The sequence below is a fragment of the Nansenia antarctica genome (genome assembly GCF_963989245.1).
Source record: "Nansenia antarctica genome assembly, chromosome: 2".
Taxonomy (NCBI): domain Eukaryota; kingdom Metazoa; phylum Chordata; class Actinopteri; order Argentiniformes; family Microstomatidae; genus Nansenia; species Nansenia antarctica.
In genome coordinates, this window is record NC_137675.1 from 79175344 (window position 1) to 79188616 (window position 13273).

The 13273-nt window shown below is 42.1% G+C and overlaps 1 protein-coding gene across 1 annotated transcript in view; it reads left to right on the forward strand.

The window, feature by feature from the left end:
- arhgdig (Rho GDP dissociation inhibitor (GDI) gamma) overlaps window positions 1-2997 on the forward strand; it is a gene marked incomplete at its 3' end in the record, with an annotated part of 10046 nt that extends 7049 nt beyond the window's left edge. The window contains exons 3-5 of the mRNA XM_080523904.1: window positions 1-70; window positions 1414-1477; window positions 2798-2997. The exon at window positions 1-70 is cut by the window's left edge and continues 7 nt beyond it. Of these exons, the coding sequence (XP_080380030.1) occupies window positions 1-70; window positions 1414-1477; window positions 2798-2997 (334 nt within the window). The remainder of the gene's footprint in view (window positions 71-1413; window positions 1478-2797) is intronic.
- Between the last annotated feature and the right edge of the window lie 10276 nt (window positions 2998-13273).

Genomic DNA, 13273 nt, shown 5'->3' on the forward strand with positions numbered 1-13273 from the left:
GGACACTCTGAAGAAGCAGAGCTTCACGATGAAGGAGGGAGTGGACTACAGGGTCAAGATCCACTTCAAGGTAAGATGGATGATTGGATGGAGGGAGGGAGGGAGGGAGGGATGAATAGATGGATTTATGGAGGGAGGGAGTGAATGGATGGATGGATGGTTGGAGAGATGGATAGACAGATGGATAGATGAATGAATGGATGGATGGATGGCCGGCGGGGTGGACAGACAGACAGACAGACAGACAGACAGACGGACGGACGGATGGATGGATGCATGGCTGGATAGAAAGATGGTCGGATGGAGGGAAGGGCAGACAGACAGACAGACAGATAATGTTGTTGATGACGACTCTGAAGTTCAGAGGGTTGTATGATGAATGTTCACATCCTCCACATCCTGTCCCAGTGCAGTAAACATACTGAAACGTTCCCAAGCCTCCAGCTAATGTCACCTATAAATAGCCCTGGAAAAATACACCGAAAAGACCATTGAAACTGGAGTGGATGTTTCCAGTTGAAGCTGGAGTTGAGGGGGCATTTGAGGTGAATTGGAGCGTAGATGTGAATGTTGAATGCCTTGAGAGGTCCCTGTGAGAACTGTTGAAGACATGAGAGTGATCGATGATTTTTATTGTGTGTGTATGTATATTCATAACATGGCCAGTTCTAGATTCTCATCCAGTTTATGTGTGTTTGGTCACTATTATGCGAGATAACAGATTACCAGGGATGGACTCCTCAAGGAGTGAAACAGTGATATAGTCGTATAGTCTTTCTCTCTCTCTCTCTCTCTCTCTCTCTCTCTCTCTCTCTCTCTCTCTCTCTCTCTCTCTTCTCTCTCTCTCTCTCTCTCTCTCTCTCTCTCTCTCTCTCTCTGTGTTTTGGGTGTTGGCATTAGTATGATAGGAGGGCAGTGTGTGTGTGTGTGTGTGTGGGGGGGGGGGGTGTGGGGGTGTGTGTGTGTGGGTGTGGGTGTGGGTGTGTGTGTGTGTTTGTATGGGTGCGTATGTGTGCGTGCATGTATGTGTGTATTTGTGTGTAGTGAGTGCTGGCATTAGTTCGATAGCAGGGCATTGCTTGAGGGGCTTGACCCTGAAGGGAAGGAGGATGTGCTGAGAATGACCAAACACTTTTTACAGCCAGACTCAGCGTCGTGGTGAGGACACCTGGTGGTGGAAGGGTGCAACTGCAAGCTAGGCAATAAGCCTGTGAAAAAGGGATAGGTTACACTCAGCTGTGTGCTGGGTATTTACTTAGAAATGAGGCTGTATATTGGTACTATATCATTTGAATACTAGTGAGATAGCAGTGTCTCATTATTATTATTATTATTATTATTATTATTATTATTATTATATTATTATATTATATTCTTAGTGCTGATCTCCCTGTTTCCTGCTTCTTCTGCCAGGTGAACAGAGACATCGTGTCTGGGCTGAAGTACGTTCACCTGACGTACAGGAAAGGACTGAGAGGTAAGGACACTTTTTTTTTTGTATTTTCCACAACACAGGTCCAAACAGGACACTTCTCACTTCTGTCTGAAGTCAATAACACTAAATCACTACGCTGCATTCTTTTTTATTTAACCGTTATATTAACAGGAAGTGTCATTGAGATCAAGGGAGCCCTGTATACATATAATTTACAACAATTACAAAAATACAACATTACACATTTTTTCGAGGTCCTCGATTTAAGTTATACACGTCATGACATCTTAATGTAGCCTTTAAAGCAGTAAGTTGACTAAAACATAGAGAGTCCAGACAAAATATATTTCTAAAACCTTTTTGGTCATTTTACAACTGTGCTGTGTCCCCTCATACATCTAAAACTAAACCAGCATCTCACTGTTTATCTCAGTTTTACAGTTTCCCCGACATACACCTAAAACCTGCTTAGAAACTATGCAACTGAGCATCCATTTTGTGTCTGGCAGTGGACAAGGCTGTGTATATGAGCCTCTATTCAATTTTAGTTTCTAAAAGTGACAGGGTCTGGTGAAAAAGTCCCCACGTAGGGCAAGGTCATTTTTCAGTTTTTTCCAGATTATGAAGGTGTAGATTTGTACGCTTTCAAATTATGTGTCATACATTAAGATTTGAAAATAGTTGAAGAAGATATGCTTATTTGAATTTTGGTACACCTCAAACCAAATACTAGGGAGGGAGAAACTCACGCTGAATCAAAACATTGTGTTGGTAGCTAGCTGGCTGCTAACAAGGAACACTGCTATGAACATCTAACTGCATGTTTAGCAGTTATCACACCATGCTGATAGAACATCAACATGCTAAAAACAAATAACTACGGTAACACATAATTAGATGATCACACAGTCCTTGCTTTTGAACACGTCTTAAAACATAGTAGTAGCCTGAAGTAGGACGGGACATGATACAGTGAATCCAATTCACTAATGATATAATATATTAAGTATTTAGTGATCCTAAAACTGTTGTTTGTTATATTGAGTGGGCTCTTCAAACTTAAACTAAAACTTTCCTAATATGAAAAAATACACATTTTTAAAAAGGAATACACACAGGAATACACATTTTAAAAAGAACATTAAAGAGCTTTTTGGTCATTTGCATGACTTGCGAATTGCTGACATTTTCACCAGAACATATAACCTAAAACCTGATTAGAAACTGTAACCGAGTGTCCATTTTGTGTCTGTCAGTGGACATGGCTGTGTACAGTATCTGAGCCTCCATTCAGTTTTAGCTTCTTCAACCTAAAACCTGTTTCAAAACGGTGCAACTGAGCGTCCATTTTGTGTCTGCCAGTGGACAAGGCTGTGTACATGGTGGGCAGCTATGGGCCGCGCGTGGAGGAGCATGAGTTCATGACCCCGGTGGAGGAGGCGCCCAAGGGCATGATGGTCCGGGGGAACTACCACATCAGGTCCTACTTCACAGACGACGACAAGACGGACCACCTCTCCTGGGAGTGGAACCTGGCGATCAAGAAGGACTGGGACGAATAGAGAGGGTCTGTCCTCTCGCTCACCCCTCTCCCCCTCCCTCCCTCCCTCCCGTCTCTCTTCCCTAGCTGTTTGTCCTCTCTCTCACCCCTCTCCCCCTCCCTCCCTCCCTCCCTTCTTTCTCTCCTAGCTGTCTGGCCTCACCCTCTCTCTCTCACCCCTCTCCCCCACTCTCCCTCCCTTCTCTCTCCCCTACCTGTCTGGCCTCACCCTATCTCTCTCCCCCTCCTTCCTCCCTCCCTCCCTTCTCTCTCCCCTACCTGTCTGGCCTCACCCTCTCTCTCTCTCACCCCTCTCCCCCGTCTCTCACCCCCACATGAGGGGAACCTGGGCATCAAGAAGGACTGGGAGGAAATGAGAGGGTCTGGCCTCACCCCCTATTTCACCCCTCTCTCTCTTCTCTTCCCCTGCCCGCTTCCTCCCCTCCCCCTCCTCCCGTCTCTTACAGTAGAGATTTGGGGTCTCTCCTTACACCTTCCCTCTCACCCCTGTACCTCCCCCGAGTAGAGAGGGGCCGCTCCTCACCCCCCCCTCCACACCCCCCCCCCCTCCCCTCCAGCCCCACCTATACAACAGTAGAACAAAAGCAGGAAGTTAGGCAGGAAGTTAGGATCATCAGTCTAGAACGAGGTGAAGAAGGAGTAGTAGACAGATGCAAGGTTTCTGAAAGACCCTTAGAAAGTAACAACGCAGGATTCTAGGAGGGCTTGTGCATACGGCCGTTACAGTGGTGGTGGTGAACATGCAGTACTTACTCAAGAACAACGAGAGAGACGGAGGGATGTTGGATAAAATGGAGGACGGCCTCATTGTAACGCACGGAATGGAACAAGAAATGGTATCAAACAGACACACACGTTTGATCGATCCATACCGTTCCTCATTCCGTTCCATGCATTACAATGAGCCTGTCCTCCGATTCTTACCTCCACCAGCCTCCCCTGGAGAGGAAACACATATATAGGAAGAACCACAACATACTTCAGTAGCTAAGGCGAAGATGGAGGGATTATAGATGCGATGGATAGAGCGAAAGAAAGACACAGGAACAACATAGAGACGATATTATGTACAGTTAATCAGAGTCACACACGCGCAGTAGGCTGTAGCCTGTAGTGGACAGGCGAGGCTGCTAGTTGTGGCTGCAGGCCTACATCCCTAGACGGAAACTAACAACCAGGGGAGGCTGGCGGAGGTAGAAATCGGAGGACGGGCTCATTGTAATGCACAGAACGGAACGAGGCATGGTGTCAATCACACGTGTGCGATACCATTCCTCATGCTGTTCCATGCATTACAATGAGCCCGTCCTCCAATTTCTACCTCCACCGGCCTCCCCCTGCTAACAAAACATCATAAACCAGACTGGACTCTTTCCCCATCACTCAGGCTAGCCCCCTGTTGATAGCCGCTGTTTGTTAGAATAGACTACCTATTAGGAACTATTGTGCGTGTGTGTGTGTGTTCTCTTTTAACACCCAACCCTGTGATCTTACAGTGACACACTTCACACCTATTATGTGACTGCTGCCTCAGTTGTCTGTCTCTGTCTAAGTTGTTTTGATGTTTGAGTTTTCTTTCTGTTTTTTTTATTTTATTTTTTATAATCCTATAAATATTATGAAAAAATGATATTATTTTATAGGCGATATGGGTGACAGTGCTAGAAAGTTATCCGACCCAATTTGCATTGTTAGTTGTTTTTTTCTTACTCATGATTTCATATTTGCAACAAAAAGAAAAGAAAAACGAATCTTCATTGCCATGGTGCTTGATTTCCATCATTTATTATGCCTTTGCACCTATGATTTCTCCTTATAGATGAGCAATTCATAATGATCACATATGAACTTGAACATCCTACAGTCCCATATTACAGTAAACATGTGAACTCTGTGAGGAAGCCCAGTGTCCAGCCATGAATACCAGACTGTGATTGGATGAATGTAGAAGTTGCATGTTCTATAGTATTTGATACTTTGTACGTACTGTGGAAGCAAATGACTCCTCTGTCATCTCCCGTCTCATTTAGAACAATGCCATAGACAATAGAGTACAGGGTCAGGTCCCTGGACACAGATTAGCATAATCCTAATCCATCCAAAGCATCTTCTAATCAAGATTTTCCATTGAAAGCTTGATTTAGTCTTGGACTAGTCTTAATCTGTGCCTGGAAACAGGCCCAAAAACTGGATTTGAGATTTAGGATCTTACTGCATGCCATTTTGGCACGGAAGGTTCCATGACAATGACATCCTAGCAACGATGCTGATTAGAATGGTCGTCTGCATTCTGATGGAATGTTTGTAGCCAAGATGGAGGATGGTTTTCCGGGTTCTGTCCATCTGTGTCAGTCCATACTATGTACAGTACAGAAAATGACATAAAGGCATCGTCTCTGGTCCAGCTCCAAAACAAACTGTAGGAAACTGAAATAAAACACTCTATTGGACTCAGACCTTCGTCTCAATAGTATTTCCATTGTTTCCAAAAACTTTTGGCATTTGCTTGAGTCTACCATTGATTCCATTGCGCCAGGCAAACTCAATCAAGCACAGAAAAGTATTTCAAAAGATTTCAAATACTATTCGATTCCCAGTTATGCTTGGACTATCTACTTTGAGGAAGTGTAATTTGAGTGGATAATGGTGCAAACATTGTTAACTGAATAAAATACAGGATTTAATCAATTTAGTCCCCCCAGGCCTCCTTAAAGTCAGGCCGTCCCTACTGTTGTGTAAAGTATTTGGATATGATATTGTCAGTGTTGCAGAATAAGATAATGAAATGCCATTCAAAATGACCGTGAACCAAGAATAACTGTAATGTTGGCTTGTTGAGTGTTGCATGGTATCACATTCTCTTTCCCTCCTTTTTAGTTTTGACTATTAAACTGTAAATTGTGATTTAAAGAAGAAAATGACACAATATGCAGATTTAGATGGTTGCCAGGATACTGCAGATATTTACAGGGATTTTTTAAAGGCACAGTCTGATCAAAATTGCTTTGTTATCTGTGTTTGGAGTGGGCACCCGCCCAGATTGGTGGTAAACAATTGCTGCATCTTAAAATGTTTGTGTCAAATCTATTCAAGCATCCTGTATCTTTTAATAAAGGTGATTTAATCAGCCGACTCTTGTCTGAAGAGTGATGTCTTTGTCCTTTACATTGCATACGCCATAGGCCCTGGACTGGGCCCTGGACAGTCTGGACGGATTGATGGCAGCTGCTGGACTGAAAAAATCAGGTGTAGTGCTGAGGCACAAACATGTACATTTCAAGCCTGCAAACTGCGACACTTTAAATAAATGTGCAATAACACTATTGTGCAATATGACAACCCTAGTCGTCTATCTGTACAGTATAGTATAGTGGATAGTGTACATAGCCTTTATTTATGTAAACCAGCTCCTTCCCTTGTGATTTTTTTAAACGTTTTTTTTTTTTTTTTCTTTCCTAACACCAGGGGAGCCACCCCTCCTAAATTTCGTTGTTTGGTACCTGTACTGTAGCAATGACAATAAAGACCATTCATTCATTCATTCATTCATACATTTACATTTTTGGCATTTAGCAAACGCCTTATTCCAAAGCGGCTTACAATCAATACATTTCACTAAGTAAGTGAATCATCAATCAACCAGTCGTAGCAGGAAAAGTAATCTAGCTCAGGCCAGCGGCCATTGGCACACTGTCACAACACATTGTCCTGTGTTTTTGGATTGTACTAGTTCGGTGTGTAATTCATGTTAATGCTGGTTTCAGGTGAGGTTCTGGAGCTCTGTGAACCTAACCGAGCTTCTCATAGATCTGTATCCAGAAGTTGTCATGGATCCTTTCACTATTTGTTTCACAGATCTTACTGGTCTACGTCTAGGGGGTGTAGGGGAGCCGAAACAAAGAAGTGTATCCGTGGCCTGGGGTAGTCCAGTGGTCTAGCACCGCGGTCTACAGTGCACACATATGCCCATGTCGGCATGGGTTCGAATCCGGCCCATGCCCTGCTGACATGCCCTCTCCTCCTTACTTTCCTGTCTACCTTCACTATCTCTATCCAATAAAATGAAAAATATGAGTGGGACTGCCCCACTCTGAAAAAAATAACCTTTAAAAAAACAAAGAAGTGTATCCACCAAGCTTAATGTAGGGAACCAATAACAAGCCACAAACCAATTGAATTTAAATGTCTGCTTTGTTGAAAATCAATTACACATCGCTAGTCAAGTAACACAGCTTGCTTTGTGAGCCTGCTAACAATGTAGTAGTGTTATAGCTAACTAGGTAGCAGTGGGGAGTACTCACCGAAACCATTGCGTTGCAGTATTTTGGCTTGACTAGCGAGTTTGTGTTGTCATTCTCAACAACGTTGGAACGTAGTTCCGTGTATAGCGCTTATACTAAGAGGTCAAATGAAATAAAGGAGATATCCTTTACCAGCAATCAGTTGTGTGTGAGACATGGTATCAGATTCTCTCTGGTTTACTATCTACTGTATTTTGATTTATTTTAAAAGAGAATGAGACAATGTGCAGATTTAGATAGAGTTCAGTAGACCAAGATAAACTGGAATTACACTTAATATCTTGTAAATCATTAAGACGTTGGACCTTTTACAGATGCATTCCTATCAATAATGCTTGTTGACGACATGTACAGGTCATTGTCTTGTGACAGATGTTGTAAACAATGACGTGAAATAATTGTATATATTGGGTTTAACAAGGTAAGACAGTAGAACTGAACTCATTATGTAATTATTTATTAGGCAAATAGAAATAGAAAAATCGATGTGCATATAGTATCAGGAGTTTAAATGATTATTGAACAGCATTATCCCAGATTGTGCCATTAAGATACAAATCCACATTTACCAGGAAGCACTAAAGCATTTAAACTTATTCAGCACATTTTAATGAAAGGGGAAAAAGGATCAATTGCAAATAGACATCAGAATTCATCTCTTCTTCGTCAGCTGATTTTTCCCTCTTTTCTAATGCTCTGCATTAAATAACGAAACAAGCTATTTAGCGGTACTTTATAGGTTGCATAAGCATATGGATTAACAACTAGTTCATGTATTTTAATTATTCCTTTGTTGATTGATTTTGTTATGTTTGACTGTCTGTCTTTCATGTGGACCCCAGGAAGAATAGTCCTCACTATGGTGATGACTAATGGGGATCCGTTTAAATAAACAATTAAACAAATGTACTAGGGTTGTCATATCTAAAGGGTAAAAAATGAGGGTTGAATTAAAGTTCAGAATGTCTACTTTAACCTCATAGTAATTGCTTGATTTCAAATCTAAACAGTTGGAGTATGGAGCTAAAAGACGACAAAAGGTTTCCTCTTTCCATAAACCTATGGAGGGCACTTGTCCATGTTATCTGCAAGAGTGCCAAATACTTCCACTTCACACAGAGTAAGGTATTCTTTCCTGCCAGGGATGACCACACTGACATAGCGACCCTCCATGTTACACTGGAAGGTGGAGGTCTGCCCTGCTGGGATGAGGGAGATGACAGCACATCTGAGAGAGACACAGAGGAAAAAAGATCAATGTCAGTTCAACAATGTAACAAATCCATAAAAAAATGCACTGGCATGGATAAGAATAAAAGATGTATTCAAATCAAAGTGTGAAGTCTTCCGCATTTGGCAGGTGGAAACATTGCATGCATCACCTGGGGTTGTTGTTGCCGTTGTTCTCCAGTGAGTTACCAATACGAATCTCAGCACCTTTAAGTCTCTCTGATGCAGAGGCCAGGGAGGAGATGAGGAGCCATGTGTGGATGAGAGAGAGAGTGTGTGAGTGTGCGAGCGTCAGGAATCCCAATGGACTGAGTCTACTTCCTGATCATCATAGACATGGTGTTACACCCTCTAGTCTATAATCAGAATCAGAATCGCTTTTATTACATCCCAATGTACAAGTACACAAGAGTAAAATTCTTTGGCTTTGGTTCCTCAACATAGGCATTGCAGCATCAAGATACAAGTCACAATAATAAAGTCAATATTATGACTTATTTTACTTTATTATACTGTGTAGTACAAAAATTAACGTGCAAAACGTACAATGAGATGAAATGCAATATAATACAGTACAAGTGGTCAAGTATTCAGTACAAGTAATCAGTAGTATGCAAGTAGTCATATCATATATATGAATGGGGCGGCTGTAGGTCCGGAGGTAGAGCCGGTATCTAATGATCGCAAGGTCGGCGGTTCACTGGTCCTGTTTGTTATCCATTGGTTCAGGAATCCTATAAGTCCTTACAGGACAGCCATTTGCCACGAATAAACAAAGTGTAGAATGATGTCAATATTTTGGTCTAACATGGTTAATGAATTTAGACTGTATTTTGAATAAACCTTATGGCATAAGGTCAAAACTAATATTTGCAATATTTCCTCCCTTTGACTCATTGAAGATCAGTTCACATTGATTGATTGATTGAAAACTTTATTAGAAGATTTGCAGAAGTAGGTACATGAAAGTACATATTACATACAAGGTCAACTAACAGGATAAAAACCCAAGAAAGCCACTGGCTTATTTCAATTGGGGTCCTTGATTCTCAATTCATCGTTACATGTAAGACAGACAAAAAAACTAGTACTATCTACAAGATAATACAGACAAATAACTAGTACTATCTACAAGATAAACATACATCCATCATGGGAAGAACAATACAACAAAACATTAGGTATGTACAGCGGGTAGGACAGGTGGGGACATACACCACAGGTGGGGGCGGGGGACAAAACACAAAGTATGTACAGTGGGTAGTTCGGGTCTTTTAATCTGATTTTTGATTTAGAGGGTCCAGTTACGGATTGCAGCCTCCTGTAAATGTTTTGATGTCTACAGGGACAGATCACGTTGCAGTGGATTTAAAGGGTGTAAATGTGGTAACAGGTTACAATAAGGATACAGGTCTGTTGAAAGCAGTAAACTCCATTAATGGCAAATCTAGTACCTCACTTCCTTCCCATATTAAATTGAATGACACTGTATGTACAATTTCTGATAAAACATTTTTTTTGCCTTAAATGAACATTGTGGCCTTTTGAGAGAGGTTATTCTGACGCTCCAAATTCATGTATGAATATGGTAGATTGACTGGCACGCAATGAATGAGGATAAACTGGATAAACTGGATTCCTTCTTGACACTAACAACTAACCCATAAATCTCTGTCTTGCCTCTGGTAGTTTTCCTAGGGCCTGGAAGACTGCCCATGTGACTCCCCTACATAAATCTCCAAGTTTTCATATTTGGCAAACATTTTAGAAACATTAGCGAACACTCAACTTAAGTCACACCTTTCAAGTTATCCAATTCTTAGTCCTCTTCAATCAGATTTTAGAGCAAAGTATAATACGATCACTGCTGTCACGTTGGTTACAAATGACATTACAGTCAGGTGCAACAATTTGGGCACCCCTGGACATCCACTACTAAAATGATCTACCTTTTCCCATGTCATATAAAACAGGAACCGATGGTCGCTGGATGACTATGGGGAAGACTGCCTCGTGCTGTTCATATGTGAAGTGAGCTGGGGAGAGAGGAGAGGAGTGAAAAGAGAAGTCTAATCATGTACGGATATATTTTAAGTACATTCAAACAGGCCCCTGGTTTCTTTTTATATTTACATTCATTTAGCAGACACATTTACCCAGAGTGACTAAAACAACAAAGTGCATTTGGCTAGAGGAAGTGTACCAACTCCACCAGCACATGTCCAACCATGAGCTCTTTGAGATCCTTCAGTCCGGCTTCAGAACACGTCACAGCACAGAGACCGCCCTCATCAAGGTCACCAACAACCTCCTCATTGCTGCCGACGCCCGCAGCATCAGCCTATTCATCCTCCTTGACCTTTCAGCAGCCTTCGACACCATCTCCCACTCAAACCTCCTCAACCGCCTATCTGACTATTTAGGCCTCACCGGTACGGTCCTTTCCTGGTTTCAGTCATATCTCACCAACCAGAAACAGTTTGTCACCATCTATGGTTCCAGCTATTATTATTATTATTATTATTATTATTATTATTATTATTTTCATTCTTCTGCACTTTATTTGCCCTGTTGCACATGGCTGCCTCGTAACAGATCAGTCAGGGTACAATGTTAGATCACGTTTGATCACACAAGATTGGGGGATGAGACTATACTGATGCTTACAATACTACCTCTGCACGTACTGTATATTACATCGTTACCTATCACTACCTCTTGTTCTATTTATATCATGCCCTTATATCACTATTTGCACTTCTGATTGGATGTTAAACTGCATTTCGTTGTATTGTACTTGTACTCTGTTCTGACAATAAAGTTGAATCTAATCTAATCTAATCTAACCAAGGTCTAACTCAGATCTAACTCAGGTCTAACCTAGGGCTATACCAGGACTAACCCAGGTCTAACCCAGTTCTAACCCAGGTCTTACCCAGGTCTCCAGTGTGTATGTGGTACACAGTGCTGGTGTAGGTGAGTCGTTCCAGGAGGTTGTTGAGGTCAGCGAGGCTGGGGGATTGGAGAGTGATCCGACCCTGACCCTGACCCTCCACCTGGCCAGGCTCAGGGTACTCTACAGCCAGGACACCGCTGGACACACGAACACTCACCTGCAGGTACAGAACAGGGCTCACACCATAGGCTTATATTCCCTGGGTGAGACCCACCATAGATATCTTATACTTCCTGGATGAGACCCACCATAGACAGTAAAAGTTAAGCACTGTACTATAAGGGTCAATCATAATGAATGAGTTGCAGATCTTAACATGAATAAACAGGTTTGAAGAGTACTGCAGCCATCCTTATGGGACATTGATAGTGATTTTTGCTGCACATAGGCATAATTTCAGTAAAGGCATGTATTGATCATTCATTCATTCAGTGTATTTTCAATATCCATGTTGAAAAACCATTACTGAAACCAGGTTTGAAAACCATCACCAACTAACGTTTTGTTTTTACACCCGGTAGCGACGAAGACCCTTGAAGGCCCTTGAGTTTCCAACCAACCTGGTAATTTGTTTTTGTTGTATGCAGAGCTAAACCTGAAATGATGTTGAAAATAAAGTTACCTGAATAACAAGTTTGTTCATTTCCACAAATGCCATTGATAACTTGTTTAGGAAGTAACAATGACTAGTGGTGTGTGTGTGTGTGTGTGTGTGTGTGTGTGTGTGTGTGTGTGTGTGTGTGTGTGACCTGGTATGAGGCTCTTCTGGAGAGGGACCACAGTGAATCCCTGGATGGGGTACTGTAAAGGGGAGTTAGACGGAGCGAAGAGCAGCCTGTTCAGACTGGACTTGGTCCTACAAGAGACAGATGTTATATTTGGTAGATTTTAATTCAAATATGTGTACACACACACACACACACACACACACACTCACGTGAACACACACGTGTAAACACCCACACCCACACGCACACGTACATGCACACACACACACACACACACACCATAATAAATGCCATCCTGCCCTCATAACAAGCCTACAGTTAGAGACAGGAATGTTCTGTGACACTCTAAATGCCATCTCTCCCACCTGAGGAGATGTTTCCTGTACTCCTCTGCTCTCCGTTGGACGAGGTCCTCATACTGGCCTTTGGGAAGGTGATCTCTCAGTATGTACGAGCCTGCTGGACAGCACGGTGACGGTGGTGTGGAGCTGGTGGATGGCATGGCGCTGGAAATACACAGGAATGAGCTAAACAGCATGACATAGGTTTACCTTCACAGTATTCAGTAGCTATTAAAGTAGTACTAGGTTTTGCTCAAGAACTCCTCTATATGCAGTTCTACCTAGAACCAAAATGAGATGTACTGACAGGGTTTTTCCACAGGGAAGGCCGATCCCTTATGTAAACACACTCATATTGACACCATCCACCTGAGACGATATTGATTTTTGAAATGTCACCATAACTCTGTCCTATCTGACTTGTAGAATAGTTTGGGGACTTTAAAACCTTTTCTTATCGGCCATATTTTTCAGGTTTTCTGCTAGAAATGACATGCCCAAAGTGAATATAGAATATCTCCACAATCACAAGGGCATTCATAATGATCTTGGTATCAAATGAAAGCGAACACTCAGTCAGAATCAAAATATATGTTACTGTGTCAGAGTAAATAGAGCTAGAACATTGTGGAAAATCTAAAATTCACTCTCCGCCTAAAAAAACTACAGCTTTTAGAGTGAATATCAGCTTGGAAACCTGACTGAATAAGCCCAAATCATC